General features: G+C 34.6%; 1 protein-coding gene across 1 annotated transcript; it reads left to right on the top strand.

Moving 5' to 3' along the window:
- The first annotated feature begins 13,969 nt into the window (after positions 1–13,969).
- LOC131629348 (sphingolipid delta(4)-desaturase DES1-like) lies at positions 13,970–16,263 on the top strand. The gene is made up of 2 exons (XM_058900135.1): positions 13,970–14,181; positions 15,233–16,263. The coding sequence occupies exons 1-2, from the start codon at positions 14,014–14,016 to the stop codon at positions 16,049–16,051; spliced, it is 987 nt and encodes a 328-aa protein (XP_058756118.1). The 5' UTR covers positions 13,970–14,013; the 3' UTR covers positions 16,052–16,263.
- The last annotated feature ends 626 nt before the right edge of the window (positions 16,264–16,889 follow it).

The raw sequence follows: 16,889 nt of genomic DNA, 5'->3' as shown, positions 1-16,889 counted from the left end.
AGCATTTCTACACCCACATACTAAAACACACTTCGACTACAGTATGTAGGTCTTCGACACAATCTCTGTGAATCAGAAGCTACCATTCGACACACTAGAGTTCGACCCAAATCTCACACTTCATGTGTTTAATTTTAAGGTTTACTAATTTTTTGCTCAAATATGTTTATTGAATTTATGGTTTTTGTGAACTATCTAGTGCATGTTTTACCTATCAGGGCATTTTGCGTGATCATGTATGGTAATTATTATCTTGCATTTGTGAGTTTTAAATATATTTATTTTCCCTATAATTTTACATCACCTCAGTCTAAAATAGTTTTTGAGTGGCTAATCACTACTAGAAAATTCACTTTTAGTGATCAAATTAGAGACAAAAAAAGATTAAAAATCAATTTAGCGACTATCACATTTTGATTGAAAATATGCTAAGCGTTTAACGACAAATTTAGTGACCGAATTTGTGATCGAGCCTAGCGACCGAAATTGAGACCATTTTTACTATACTTTTTTTCGTAAAATAAAAGTAAAAACTACAAGACACGGGAATCAAACTTATGACCTCTACCGATTTCAGCAAGGCTTTACCACTAGGCCACTTAGAATCTTTTCTTATATATATATATATATATATATATATATATATATATATATATATATATATATATATATATATATATATATATATATATATATATATATATATATATATATATATTATGAGAATGTCATTTTTATGTGAGAAAGAAAAAAAGATTGACACATAATCTCCACCATTTATTTTAAAATCTAATGGTTCAAATTCATTCTCATGTTCTCACATAAAATTTTAAAATGATTAATTATTTTTTAATTTAATTGATATAATAAATTAAAATTTAATTTTATTGTTCAATTTTATTTTCCACTTATAAAAATTTCATAATGAAAATAAATTTCAATTGTATGCACATAAAAAAAATAAGAATGCATAATTTTTTTATAACATGGTATCAAGAGTTTTGTTTAAGATCCGATGGACCACCTATTATGGTTTCTGCTATCGGACCTTATAAGTTGGACAATCCTCACCCTACTAGCCGGTTTTGTAGGGTTGAGTTAAGTCCAACCACATTTCTTAACATGACCAATAATTCCTCTCCTAATAATTGTCTTTAGTTAGTATTTTTTATTTGGGATTCATCAAATAAGGCAATGCTTTTGAAGGTATCAATTTTTGTTGAGTTAAAGACCAAGACCGATTACTCTCACTCATTTTCTCCATCATTACGGTCTTGTAGCCCTCTTTCATCGAATACACTTGTAAATTTTCTTAGCCTCCTAAATTTATATGGCAAATGGCTCTCCACCACAGATAAATAATTTGAAACATGACCTCGAAGACTACTCTTAATCCCTTTGTATCTGCCAGTCACAGCTTTAAATCAAAGACCCGTCCTCTCCTTTCCAATTTTCCAAACCCATTTTTCTAAGAGGGTTTGTTGAAATTGATCTAAAATTTGACAATTTAACAATATTCTTTTTCTTTGGTATTAACACGATAAAAGAATAATTTACCCCTCTAACCTTCCATCCATGTCTATGGAACTCTGTCATAACTCTTATGAAATAGATTTTAACATCAACCCGAAAAACCCTTCAGAAACTCAAATTTCACACCGTCTGGACCTATGACATTTGAGCTTTCGCAATCCCTCATAGCTCTACGAAATTCTTCTTTAGAGAATTCTCTTATTCTCTACAAACTTTAAGAATCATTCCTTTATTATCTACGAATTTCCCCCAATGAATATCATTATCTATCTAAATATACCTAACTTTACCAAATTAAAAATTCACATCCACATGGCACACCATTGATAACAGGTTTGGCCAACACATCATTGCAAACTGGTTGGGCCATGTTGATGAAGGTGGTGGAGACACTATTAACATGGTAGGAGATTTGAGAATAATTAAAAGTCATAAGGGGAATGATTCCGTGGAATGGGTTTAGATTAGATATAGTATGATCTCTTCATCTAACGATTGGCAAATTAAGTGCGTCCTGCATAACCTAATGGATTATTCGCGTCGCAATGGCCTGATTTTAAAATCTATTTATCTTTTAATAACAATCATGTAATCCAACATTTTCGTTTCTCTAACATTGATCTTTTTCTTGTCATATAAGTAATTATGTAACATTTGATTTTATCAAATCACTAATTGCATCTGAAACATTGTTCCATTTCAACCATCTTACAAGAGGCTCATTTTTTGTTTGACATTCTATATATCCTCAAACATAGATATGCATATGCAGGATAACAGTATGAAATCTAAACTTGTAGGATTACTTTGTTGATCAAGTCATAAAGACTAAATTAGTTTGTCAGATCACTTTAACAATTTTTATTTCTCAACCCTTCTGTTTGAAATAAAAAAAATATTTATAAAAGAAATAAAAAACTCTAGGTTTTGATGTCATGAAGATGATGAGTGATCTGCTTCGCACACGAATCAAAAACGAGAATTTTGTAAAGCGTAATATAGCGACAATGACTCGAGTCATATCACAAGGATTCTTGTTTTGTTATTAACTAATATAAATAAAATTGGGGTTTATGGTTTTAGATCGATTTATGAAGAATAGGGCAAATAAGTGATTAAAATAAGTGATTATAAAATAAGCTAAAACGACAATTTGCTGATTCAGTTCCTATCTATCATTGATTATTGTAATTCCAACCTCCTAAGCGGATTATCTATTCCTATTCGATCATAATATTCATTGACAAGCGCAATTGATAGTATAAGGTGTATGTTCCTATTATCCGAATTAAGCAAACGGGATTAAGTTTCATGAATTAAGCAAACATGAATTAAACGGACACGATAACGAATTAAGCAAACGATAACGTGACTATAGTTAGGATCATACAACCAATCGAATTAAATCAATATAGTCTATGCAAATCGAATTAAGCAAACAAGAGACATAGATTAATATTGAAAGGAATAGAACTGAATTATAATTATAATAACCTCAAGGTCGGAACCTGAATACAGCAAATTGTCTCAAAGGAATTAGTTCTCCATGGAATTCGTACAAGCTTGACTCATAATTTCTTGAATAATAAAAACGTAACAATGAACATTAGCGGCCAGACCTAGGTAAATGGGAGAAACAATAATTCGGGTCATAACCCAACTGGGTCAAACAAAAATAACCCAGGCCCAAAACTAACGATCCAAAACTAAATAAAACTAATGCTGCAGCTTCAAACGAAATTCTGGAAAATATGCGCTCCGAATCTGACTTTGACTCCAACATAAAAGTTGTAGCTCTTTCTCTTAGCTTTCCGGCGATTATTAGAATGCCTCAATCCGATTCTCGGAGCTCCACTTATGATCATTTTAGTGCAGACTACTAATGCTGAAAATAAAGTGCGAAAATCAAATTAAACCAAAAATAAACTAAATTAGAAAAACATTATAAAACATAAAAGTAAACAAAGAAAATCAAAGAAATGCTTAAGAACAAACATAAGAGAATGTGCATTAAAATGCACTGATCAAATTCCCTCACACTTGGACTTTTGCACTCCGAGCAAAATAAAATTAAAACTCAAAAGAAACACCCAGCAATATTTACTCATTCTGGGCTACAAACTCTTCTGCGGTTAAGATTGCATCAATAGGTATTAATCTTGCACACTAAGGATATCGTAGGAACACAAATCCGCAATTGTGCGGTCATAAGCCTCCTGAACACACAAACCACTTCAAATAATGTTATTATGCCAAAACCTAACTTAATCATCCTCTTTTTTACTCTTTTTTCATTCTGGCGCAATCACATTAAGCCCGTTATCTCCACACACTCATAGTAAGGCTACCGGTTAGTGACTCTAATCCTTTTTTGCATGTGGTTCTAGTACCTAAGTAGTATACCCCTTTTATTCCCCAATTGTAGTTGCGGGGGATCGGACCGTAATCCTCCCTACCAAGTTCAGTACCAGAAACCTCTGAACCAACTAACAACGGGACTTGAAATCTCTTTTTTTGTAGGTTTTACAACCGTTGGGTTAAGTGACCGGGTGAGGGTCACCAAACTTAGAAGTTGCGTTCCTTTTTTTTTTTTTTTTAAACTTGGATCACTCACTTATTTTCATCGGCCTCCTTACGTAGAGCATGTGTGAGATGATGCCGACTGCAAAGATAAACTACTCAAGAGCTATTAGAGAATGATAATTCAAGGCTATGTCATAATAAGTATTCAAATTAACTTCCATATGCAGGAGACTTACGGTGTTAAGACGATACCGATCTTGTGAACTTTTCCCAAGTCTCCACAACTAACCACAAATTAATCTATAGCCTAAAACTTTCAAAAATATACTTTTTTTTAAGAACTGAAAACCAAACAAAAACAAAATTGAAAGAAAACAAAACAAATAAATGATTTCCTCCCCCACACTTAAGACATGCATTGCCCTCAATGAAAGAACATAAATATAAAATAAGAGTGAGAGAAAGGAAAGAACACACCCGAGTAGTCAAGGAGGATATGTGATCACATAATCAGCCTTTGCTAAAGAGATATATTCTACACTTTCTTCTTCCAAAGTGGGGATCTCATGGAGTAGCTTTGGGTAATGCCCATTGAACTTGAAATTTTTATTAGTGCCTTCGCCTTTTATTCCAGGATCAAAGAAGAATCTTCGATAAGTAAAAGTGTTGAATGGGCACGTGATCTTCTTTTCCACAACATCAGAGATCAAAAGATTGAGGGGCTGTCTCACTACTTTTGTTTCATCTTCCCCTTCAATTAAGACCCTATGCAAAATCATAGATGGGCTAATATCGAGAATTTTGGTCAAAGTCCACCTAATCACCTTCTTATGCTTCTTCAAAACCTGCAAAATCTTATTTTCTTGATCAAAATCAAGGTTAGAAGAAATTATAACCGGCAACATTTCATTCATCTCTAAATAAGCATATTTAAGATTTCCAGGAATTGGTTTCAGCTCAGGGGAATGTGGCTGCTCAATGGAAGGAGTGCTTGGGGCATCCGGGATGTCAAGAGTATCAGCTACATGAACAACTTCATCGATAACAACTTCACCTGTAGTAGATATGTTACCCTGCAAGGCAGCATCAATCTCAGCACATACGACACAAATATTAGTGTCAGTACAATCAGAACATGAGTAAACATCATCAAAATCAGACAGTGATGGAAAATTAGATGCAAGCAAATTAGTACAAGTATCATCAACAGTTTCAGAAAGCAACTCTATTTGAAAAACAGAATGCTCTTCCAAGGGTTGTTGGTTTGATCCTTGAGCTTGCTGCATGACATTCAATAAAGTGGCAAGTTGTCCAATTTGTGTTTGCAAAGTCTGAAGAGTAGAATCTATTTTTTGTTGATACTGAAGATTATTTGCAGCAATTTCTTTGACAATATCCTCTAGTGAAGGTTCGGAAGGTGCACAACATATAACCTCAAATTCATTCAGATGCTTATGCAGATCCTCACCTGCAAAACCATTAAACCTAGGCAACAAATGTATTAAACCAGATTTCAATTCAAAAGGTACATCAACATCAGGATACTCAATGCATAAGTTCGCATCAGGGGCAGCCAACTGCCTTAAGGTTCTTTGTTCAGCCATGTTATCAACAAACACAGAAATACCAACTATGTCCCAAACAGGCTGAAATAAATAGAAAGAAGAAAAACGATTAAAATAAATTCATAAATATATAAAAACACTAAATTTAATCTAATTAAGACAAATAAGAATTTTGGGATTTTTTTTTGATCTTTTCGACTCTATGAAAACAGTAAAAAATTCAGTAAAAATAGAAAAACGATGAATTTGGCGATTTGAGGTCGAATTCCTTTACTCTTTTAGAGTAAAGGAGTATTGATCGCACAATTTTTCTGCTTCCAGTAGGCAAAAACAGATTGTCGATCAGACTCAATTTCAAAAAAAACGTTTTTTTCGACTCAAAAAGGCGTTATGGCCGAAACCGCGAGGAACATATGGCCTAAACGCACAAACACTTAATATAAGACTCTAAAATTAGTTAATAACGATAAGAATCCCCGGCAACGGCGCCAATTTGATCTGCTGTCGCACACGAATCAAAAACGAGTATTTTGTAAAGCGTAATATAGCGACAATGACTAGAGTCGTATCACAAGGATTCTGGTTTTGTTATTAACTAATATAAATAAAATTGGGGTTTATGGTTTTAGATCGATTTATGAAGAATAGGGCAAATAAGTGATTAAAATAAGTGATTATAAAATAAGCTAAAACGACAATTTGCTGATTCAGTTCCTATCTATCATTGATTATTGTAATTCCAACCTCCTAAGCGGATTATCTATTCCTATTCGATCATAATATTCATTGACAAGCGCAATTGATAGTATAAGGTGTATGTTCCTATTATCCGAATTAAGCAAACGGGATTAAGTTTCATGAATTAAGCAAACATGAATTAAACGGACACGATGACGAATTAAGCAAACGATAACGTGACTATAGTTAGGATCATACAACCAATCGAATTAAATCAATATAGTCTATGCAAATCGAATTAAGCAAACTAGAGACATAGATTAATATTGAAAGGAATAGAACTGAATTATAATTATAATAACCTCAAGGTCGGAACCTGAATACAGCAAATTGTCTCAAAGGAATTAGTTCTCCATGGAATTCGTACAGGCTTGACTCATAATTTCTTGAATAATAAAAACGTAACAATGAACATTAGCGGCCAGACCTAGGTAAATGGGAGAAACAATAATTCGGGTCATAACCCAACTGGGTCAAACAAACATAACCCAGGCCCAAAACTAACGATCCAAAACTAAATAAAACTAATGCTGCAGCTTCAAACGAAATTCTGGAAAATATGCGCTCCGAATCTGACTTTGACTCCAACACAAAAGTTGTAGCTCTTTCTCTTAGCTTTCCGGCGATTATTAGAACGCCTCAATCGGATTCCCGGAGCTCCACTTATGATCATGGGTTAATAGTCATTTACCCCCCTGCAATAGTATCGAGATTCGGTTTACCCCCCTTTTAAAAAAAAATTGGATTACCCCCCTGTAATATTTGGGCACCCCCCTAAACGTGTAAAAACCAGGGAGGGGGGAATCAAAAAAATATATTTTACAGGGGGGTAATTTTCCCTCTTAGGGGGCAAAAGACTTACAATTTTAATATTATAGGGGGGTAATGCAATTTTTTTTTTTAAAAGGGGGGTAAACCGAATCTCGCTACTATTGCAGGGGGGTAAATGACTATTAACCCTATGATCATTTTAGTGCAGACTACTAATGCTGAAAATAAAGTGCGAAAATCAAATTAAACCAAAAATAAACTAAATTAGAAAAACATTATAAAACATAAAAGTAAACAAAGAAAATCAAAGAAATGCTTAAGAACAAACATAAGAGAATGTGCATTAAAATGCACTGATCAATGAGTATTTGGTCACGAAAAATGTTGGTGATCGGTTTTTTGAGTTTATATTATAAATTCGATGAAGATGATAAAAAATGATTGAACTCGGCACGTGCCTATCCGCCCTATCCAACCCACATCCCCTACTGATTCAACAAATGAGTACGTGGCGTGCACATAATAGGTTAAGGAATGAGGAATAATTGCTTCTTCCACAATTGCAAGAAGAATCAAGTCTTTTCACTCCCACATCTTTGACTGAAAAAAGGGGAAACTGCTCCTCTTGGCATGTGATCCAGGCCAAAGGGGTCTCCTATTTATACCATGTATACAAAAGGGGGAGGGGTCACAAAATTTCCCTCACAAATACACGTATAAGAGTTCTTCACAACTCTTACGTGAGTGAGCTCTCAATACACCATAAACCTTAAATCTCATACAACCCCACTCTATTAGGAGTTGTCCATCATTGTGCTTTTTTAGCAAGTACACCCTTTTTATCGCCTCCTAAATCACATCTTTGAAATAAGAACATTTATTAATAGTGTTATCAATCATATTCTAAACGCCATTTTCATCTAATTTTAACCATTTATGATCATCTAAAGAAATATTTATTTTTAAAATATGTTGAAAACAGATGAGTCAATATTTAAGGGAAGCATATATATTTGCATAAGTAATTAAGAATACTTATCATGATTGAATTAACACCTCTTAAATTTAAAATTTTAAAATAACAGTCAATTAATCAAATGATTCAAAAATAATTTGATACAATGAATAAGTTAATATTAATAGCTCCCAAACATTTTGGAAAATGCTCTTTTCATCCGTATAGGTGCTCCCACACCATCGTGAAAAGTCCATATTGTTCCTAGCATCCAAAGATGCATTTCTGGACGCACCTATTTTTATCATTTGTCAAACCAAATTGAGGCGACACCCTTATTTTGTAAAAATTAATCATGAGATGCATCTCCGTATGTGTAAAAAGTGCATCCGAAGATGCATATTTATAAACACCATTTATTCAAAATTAATTTAATAGCCTGGAAATTCATCTTTGAACGTTTTTAGTTCATATTTCTACTATTCTCCAGCCTCAGTGTTGATGTCTACCATTTCTTTCTCCAACCTCAGTGTTGATGTCTATCATTTTTCCCTCCAACCTCAGTGTTAATGTCGATTGTTCGTGTCTCCAACCTCAATGTTGATGTCGATTTTTTGTGTCTCTAACCTCAGTGTTGATGTCTATCGTTCCTTCTTTGACCTCAGTGTCTATGTCTATCGTTCCTTCCAACCTCAAGGTTGATGTCCATCGTTTCTTTCCCCGACCTCAGTGTCGATGCCAATCGTAATTTCCAACCTCAGTGTTGATGCCTATCATTTCTTGTCCGACCTCAGTGTTGATAACAACCGTTATTTTCAACCTCAGTGTTGATGTCTATTGTTTTCCTCCAACCTTAGTATCGATGCCGATTGTTCGTTTGTCCAAACTTAGTGTTGATGTCGAGCGTTATTTCTCCAACCTCAGTGTTGATGGAAATCCTTTTCCTCCAACCTCAGTGTTGATGTTGATTATTTGTTTCTTCAACATCAGTGTTGATGTCAATCATTATTTCTTGCCCAACCTCAGTGTTGATGTCTATCGTTTCTCTCTCAAAGCTCAGTGTTGATGTCCTCCAACCTTAGTGTTGATGTCTATCATTTCATTCTCCAACCTCAGTGTTGATGTCTATATTCCTCTCTCCAACCTCAGTGTTGATGTTAATATTTTCCTTCTCCAACCTCAGTGTTGATGTTAATTCATTCTTTCTCCAACCTCAATGTTAATGTTAATTCTTTCCTTTCACCAACCTTGGAGTTGACGCCAATCATATCTTTTGTCCCCATCCACAGATATGTTGAAAATCATTTGTTACCCCAGTCACTGTACTGATCTTTCTTTCTTTTGGGATCGTAGGTCGCCGATAGATCTTATCCTTTCTTTCTTTTGGGATTGTAGATCTCCCGTAGATCTTATCCTTTCTTTCTTTTGGGATCGTAGATCTTGTTCTTTCTTTCTTTTGGGATCGTAGATCACCCGTAGATCTTATCCTTTATTTCTTTTGGGATCGTAGATCGCCCGTAGATCTTATCCTTTCTTTCTTTTGGGATCGTAGATCGCCCATAGATCTTATCCTTTCTTTCAAACCAAGGATCATAGACCGCTCTTAGATCTTATCCTCATTTTGTCCTCTTTTGGGTCGTAGATCGTCCATAGATCTTACCCTTGTTTCTTTTCAACCGTGGATCGTACGTCCGTAGATCTTATCCTCGTCTCTTTCAATCTTGTGGGTCGTAAATCCATTGATCTTACCCTTGTTTCTTTTCAACTGTGGATCATAGGTCAGTAGATCTTATCCTCGTCTCTTTCAATCTTGTGGGTCGTAGATCTGTTGATCTTACCCTTATTTCTTTTCAACCGTGGATCGTAGGTCCGTAGATCTTATCCTCATCTCTTTTAGTTTTGTGGTTCGTAGATCCGTTGATCTTACCCTTGTTTCTTTTCAACCGTGGATCGTAGGTCTGTAGATCTTATCCTCGTCTCTTTCAGTTTTGTGGGTCGTAGTTTCGTTGATCTTACCCTTGTTTATTTTCAACCGTTGATCGTAGGTCCGTATATCTTATCCTCGTCTTTTTTAGTTTTGTGGGTCGTAGATCCGTCGATCTTACCCTTGTTTTTCTCAATCTTTGGATCGTAGATCGCCCGTAGATCTTATCGTCCTTTCAACTGTGGGTTGTAGATCCGTCGATATTACCCTCTTTCTTTCAATTTTGGGTCGTAGATCATACGTCGATCTTACCCTCCTTTCTTCCAACCTTTGGTCGTAGATCATCCGTCGATCTTACCCTCCTTTCTTCCAACCTTTGGTCGTAGATCATCCGTCGATCTTACCTCTCCTTTAGGCATATGCTTTCAATCACTGTTTCATGTAAAAATCACTTTCTTTGAGAACCTTGTATTGGCCCCGTTACCACATTACAATTTATCACCGTTCAACCGCAGTTACTTACCATAATGCTCCCCACAAAAAAAAACAAATTCTCTTTCCCCGACAGATATCGAAACAACAAAAAAAGAAAAAATAAGGATAATACTTACACCATCTTCTGTTTAGGAGAAATTTAAGGTCTTGATATTTAATCTTCTTCTACCTTGAATGTTCGAAAGGCTAGCGCCAGTCTTACCTTCAGGTTTAAAACGATTAAATAGGAGCATGATCAACCCAAAAACCCTTCGAAAACCCGAATTTCACACTGTCAGGATCTAAGACTTTTGAGCTTTCGCAATCCCACATAGCTCTACGAAGTTCTTCTTTAGAGAATTCCCTTATTCTCTACAAATTTTAAGAATCATTCCTTTATTCTCTACGAATTTCCCGCAATGACTCTCATTATCCGTCTAAATATACCTAACTTTACCAAATTCAAATTCACATCCACATGGCACACCATTGCTAAAAGTTTTGGCCAACACACCATTGCAAATTGGTTAGGCCATGTTGATGAAGGTGGTGGAGACACTATTAACATCATTGGAGATTTGAGAACAATTAGAACTCATAAGGGGAAAGATCCAGTGGAATGGGTTTAAATTAGATATAGTATGATCTCCTTATCTAATGATTGGCAAATTAAGTGTGTGATGCATAACCTAATGGCTTATTCGCGTCAGAATGGCCTAATTTTAAAACCTATTTTATCTTGTAATAACAATCATGTAATCCAACATTTTCATTTCTCTAACATTGATCTTTTTTCTTGTCATATAAGTAATTATGTAACATTTGATTTTATCAAATCACTAATTGCATCCGAAACATTGCTCCATATCAACCATCTTACAAGAGGCTCATTTTTTGCTTGACATTTTATAAATCCTCAAACATGGATCTGCATATGCAAGAGAACAGTATGAAATCTAAACTTGTTGGATTACTTTGTTAATCAAGTCATAAAGACTAGTTAATTTGTCAGATCACTTTAATATTTTTATTTCTCAACCTTCTGTTTGAAATAAAGAATTTTATTTATAAAAAAATAAAAAAATTCTAGATTTTGATGTCATGAAGATGATGAGTATTTGGTCACGAAAATTTTTGGTGACCGGTTTTTTTGAGTTTATATTATAAATTCGATGAAGATGATAAAAAAAGATTGAACTCGGTCACTCAAAATATTTGTAACCAATTTTTTAAGTTTTAATATTATTTTTTTATTTTTTTAGGTTTATCTAAATACTTCAAATTAAAGGTTTTTTTTTTTAAATTTGATTTTGAATGATGAAGAAGAATATAAAGATGAAATGTTCTTTTATATAAAAATAATAAGGGTTAAATATGTTTAAAGCCTCTATAAAATTAGGTATTTTTATTTTTCGTCCCTCTAAAAAAATTCGTTTAAGAATCGTCCCTCTAAAGTTAGGCATTTTAACTTTTGCCCCCTCCTGCTAAAACTGTCGCTAATTTAGTCGCTAAGTAGTGAATTGTCGCTAAAAACTGTCATTAATTCAGTCACTAAGTTGTAAAAATCGTCTCTATATTGCAGGAGAGACCAAAAGTTAAAATTCATATCTTTAGATGAACGATTCTTTAGCAAAATCTTTTAGAGTAGAGGGACCAAAAGGAAAAATGCCTAACTTTAGAGGGACTTTAAACATATTTAACCCAAATAATAATAATTAAAAGGTGACATGTTGCCAAGTCTATTAAAAAAAATATTGAAAAACAAATATAATTACACAACAGGCATGCCATATAAGCGATTTTGATGAGTCATATGCCACGAATGACCAAAATCAAATAATCTTCATACTACAAGGTTGAAATCTTCTTTTTAAGAATAGGGTAAAGAGGAATTCATTAACATGTCAGTGGGGAACACATGGTATTAACTCTTAAATTTTTAATTTGTCGTTCCTGGGATAACTATTGCAGGAATGAGTATGTATCTACATTTCTCACTTTTTATTTGAAAAACTCGAAATGTCCTTTGGATCGGGCTAATTTTATTGGGCCTTAGAAGGAATAACATGAAAAGATACAAATTGAGTCAGTCACACCTAATACTGGGTGAGCGCCTCTCGGTCGGGCCATTGGTTGCCTGGAAGGCATGAAAAGGTTCTCTATTCGGCATGTGCCTAGCCGCCCTATCCAACCCACGTCCCCTACTGATTCAACAAATGAGATACTTGGCGTGCACATAATAAGTTAAGGAATGGAGAATAATTGCTTCTTCCATAATTGCAAGAGGAATCCAGTTTTCCCACTACCACATCTTTGAATGAAAGAAGGGGAAAACGCTTCTCTTGGCTTGTGATCCGGGCCAAAGTGGAATCCTATATATACCATGTTTACAGAAGGGGGAGGGGTCACAAAATTTTCCTCACAAATACACGTATATGAGTTCTTCTTGAAATGGCCTCTTAAACGGTGTTTCCTCATGGAGAACATTGTGGAGGTTTTCTTTAAGATGAAGCAACCTTTCTTTTATCACTAGCAAATTCTATTGTCGAACGATGTTGTACATACTATTCAGCAACCTTTCTTTTATCACTAGCGAATTCTATTGTCGAACGATGTTGTACATACTATTCAGCAACTCGTTGGCACCTTGAAATCCAAGGTTAGCTCGCAACAGTTGGAAACCAAGTAATGCTTCAAGTAGTGAAACTAGAGGTGGAATCGAAGGTTCAACAAGAGGCAGTCAGAAATATCTATCTATCTGAGGAGCCTAAACCAGATCTGGATGCAACATAACTTCTGCTCCTAGATTCACACCGTCTTACAGAGGCGGTGGATGTGGTTGATTGATTGTTACTTGAGTTGTGGCGACTTCTCGCACAACGGTGAAACAAGTAGTTTTTGATCCAACCATTACTTAGAATCAAATAGATCAGAGATTTGGAAATTTAAGGAATCAAAGTTGAAATACTACTTGATTGGATCGAACACGACACATCTTTGTGTTCAATTTTAAATGCTCTTTACTCTATGACATGAGAAATTTCAAACTAATCAATCAAAGAGCGAACATGAGGGCGGGACAAGACAAACAAACCGATCTTATATTTTTTAAAACTAAAACCAATATAAAAATTCTCGTTAATATTCACATTTGCAATAATAAAAAAAATGAATAGAGTAGAAATATTAAACCCATCTAACCCAAAAAAAAATCAGAAAAAACGTTTTGTTGTTGGAAAAGAAACAAAGTATAAAAAGAACGAAAAACATAAAGCATAAAAAAGCAATAAAAATAGATTATAAATCTATCTAAATCGAGGGTTTCCCAACAAAAATTCCAGGCTGTAATGTCGGGGAATAAACCAAACCGCAACCAGTAAGAATAAAGGAATGTGACAATAGATGCGCTGTCTCACTATTCTTAACCATTTCAAACCCCACACTTTTTCTCTCTCTTTATATATATAACTCTCTCACTTTCATAATTCGAGCCATGTAATGTGAGAGAAAGAAAAAGAGACAGAAAAAAAATGGGTATTGGCGGAGGAGAAGATCGTGATGGTGAAGGCGTTATGATGGCCGAAGATTTCTTCTGGTCATATACCGATGAACCTCATGCTTCTCGCCGTCGTCAAATTCTATCTAAATACCCGCAAATTAAGGAACTCTTTGGTCCTGATTACTCCGCATTATTCAAGGTTTTTTTTCGTTTATCTATTCATTCATGTTTCTTCAATTGCTTTCGTAATGCGTTATGTTAACACCGACACCTTTAAAAAAATATGACTGTGTCAGTGTTTTTTTTCATCTAATATGTGATTCATATAAATTTTATAATGCACCTTGGATCTGTTTGTATAAATGCAAGTTGAATAAATATTTTGAAGGTTTTTGTTTTTTTACTTAAAGCTCAATTGGTTTAGGAAAATAGGTGCAACTGCAAATGTGTTTTTTCAATGGTACTTTTAAGTACGATTCTTAGATTGCATGTTTCACCGCATGTGGAAAAGGAGAATGTGATGTCATGCGCTGCTGTAGCACCGACACCATTGAAAAGGACAAAATTGACTTGTGATTCTGTTCAACTTATTTATTTTTTAAAATTATTATGGATATCGACGGATCAATATGTGCGTCGTTTGTGGTGTCTGTGTTTCATAAGCACAAACACTTATTTTATAGTAGTATTATTAAGAATTAGTTCCTAGTTGACGTTTTAAGTTGAAGGCATCTTGGTGTCCGACACCATGCGTCTCTTAGGCTCTCGTGTCAGTTGCATTTATTTGCTTCTAGTATTTTGAATAATTACACGCTTGTGTTAGACACCGACACGACACATGTGGTTGTATTCGATTAATTTTTAGGTTTATTGAATATTCAATATATCTATTCTATGTAACAGTTTAGATACATTGATTATTCGTGTTGGTCTTGGTTTTGATGTTGATTGTGAAATCCATATTTTAAAAGAGACATAAAGATGTGGGATCTGTCTTAAATTCTTAAAAGGACACACACCATTATTATGAAAAGCTGCTAAAGATATTAAAATTCAAGTTGACATGTGATTGTAGGGACCACAAAAAACTAAGTTAACAACTTTGAATTGGTTCTACAGTTGGAGATTCTGTAAACTGTAAATGCAGATGATATTAGTTTGTGGTTGAGATTTCAAATGTACTTTGTCTGGATTGAATATGATAGTGTGCATGTTGATGATCTTTGGAAATTGTTTTTGTTTTGTTGCAGATTAGTATTGTTGTTTTACTTCAGCTTGGTACTGCTATTGTACTTAAGGATGCAGGATGGCTGAAGATACTTCTAGTAGCTTATTTTTTCGGTTCATTTCTCAACCACAATCTGTTCTTGGCAATCCATGAGCTCAGTCACAATCTAGCTTTCTCGTCTCCGGCATACAACCGTTGGCTCGGGATTTTCGCCAACCTCCCAATCGGCGTACCCATGTCAGTAACCTTTCAGAAGTATCACTTGGAGCACCATCGCTTCCAAGGCGTGGACGGGATAGATATGGACGTCCCTAGTCTTGCAGAAGCGCGTGTTGTAACAAATGTCCTTGCGAAAACTATCTGGGTGTTTTTACAGCTATTCTTCTACGCGTTTCGGCCGTTGTTTCTCAAACCGAAGCCTCCTGGTATATGGGAGTTTATGAACTTTTCTATCCAGATTGCGCTTGACGCGTCGATGGTTTATTTCTGGGGATGGAGATCGTTGGCTTATCTTATACTTGCTACATTCGTTGGTGGAGGGATGCATCCGATGGCGGGTCACTTCATTTCAGAGCATTATGTATTCAAATCGGACCAAGAGACGTATTCGTACTATGGACCGTTGAATCTTCTCACGTGGCATGTAGGTTACCATAACGAACACCATGATTTTCCGAGAATTCCAGGACACAAACTTCACAAAGTGAAGGAGATTGCTCCCGAGTATTACGATGGTTTGTCGTCGTATAAATCTTGGAGTCAGGTTATTTACATGTATATTATGGACAGTACAGTTGGACCTTATAGTAGAATGAAGAGAAAGCCAAGCAAAAATGAATGAATAGATTCTATCATTCATTTGCCTCTTGTGATGATGTCTCATCTATATAAACTTTACATTAATTGTTCACAATTTTATATGTAACAGATGAATGTGCTGTAAGTTTTGACCCATATAGCAGAGTCATTTTTGTTCATTAGCTTGTTACAATTGTGAATGTGATAAATGAAGTGGTTTTGAGCTTTGCTCCATCATGATTGATGAAATTCACACATTTTATCCAAAAAAATGAAAAATCTGTGAACTAGAGAATGAACCTGATGTATGACTGAGCATTTTGCTTCCCTGAGTGGAAAGAATGTTTGACAGAATAAATTATGGTCATGTTTAATTAATTTGTAGATCTCTTAACTATTTGAAAAAATTTAAATAGGTGGAATTAGGTCTATGAATTTTATTTTTCAATTAGCTTCTTTTGTTAAAAGGTTAGTCAATGTTGACTATATGACACATACTTATAAAATTAAGTCTCTGAATTATTTTGCAGTATATAAATAACTACTTGAATTATATGAAAATATTATATATATTTGAATAAAAATGAAAAAAAAAAAATTATTTATTTATTTATTTTTTTAATAAGCAAGGAAAATATTGATCAAGAGAACCTAAGTTCTCAAAACAAGATACAAGAAGACCGGAATGAGTACCGGACCAAGAAAAATAGACTCCAATTGAGCATTACGACAAGAAAAATAGGGGATCCCTACTAAATTCGTAAAAATTACAATTGGGATGTATATTTTTCCCTATGAAAGACCAACGCCAAACCAATGCTTTAGCTCCCCAAACTATATCGGAAATGTTCCAAGTATCGCCTTTAAACACAATGCCGTTC

The sequence above is a fragment of the Vicia villosa genome, unplaced genomic scaffold (genome assembly GCF_029867415.1).
Source record: "Vicia villosa cultivar HV-30 ecotype Madison, WI unplaced genomic scaffold, Vvil1.0 ctg.000559F_1_1, whole genome shotgun sequence".
NCBI lineage: Eukaryota > Viridiplantae > Streptophyta > Magnoliopsida > Fabales > Fabaceae > Vicia > Vicia villosa.
Note: the sequence above shows the minus strand (reverse complement) of the source record. Positions and strands in the feature narration are given on the sequence as shown.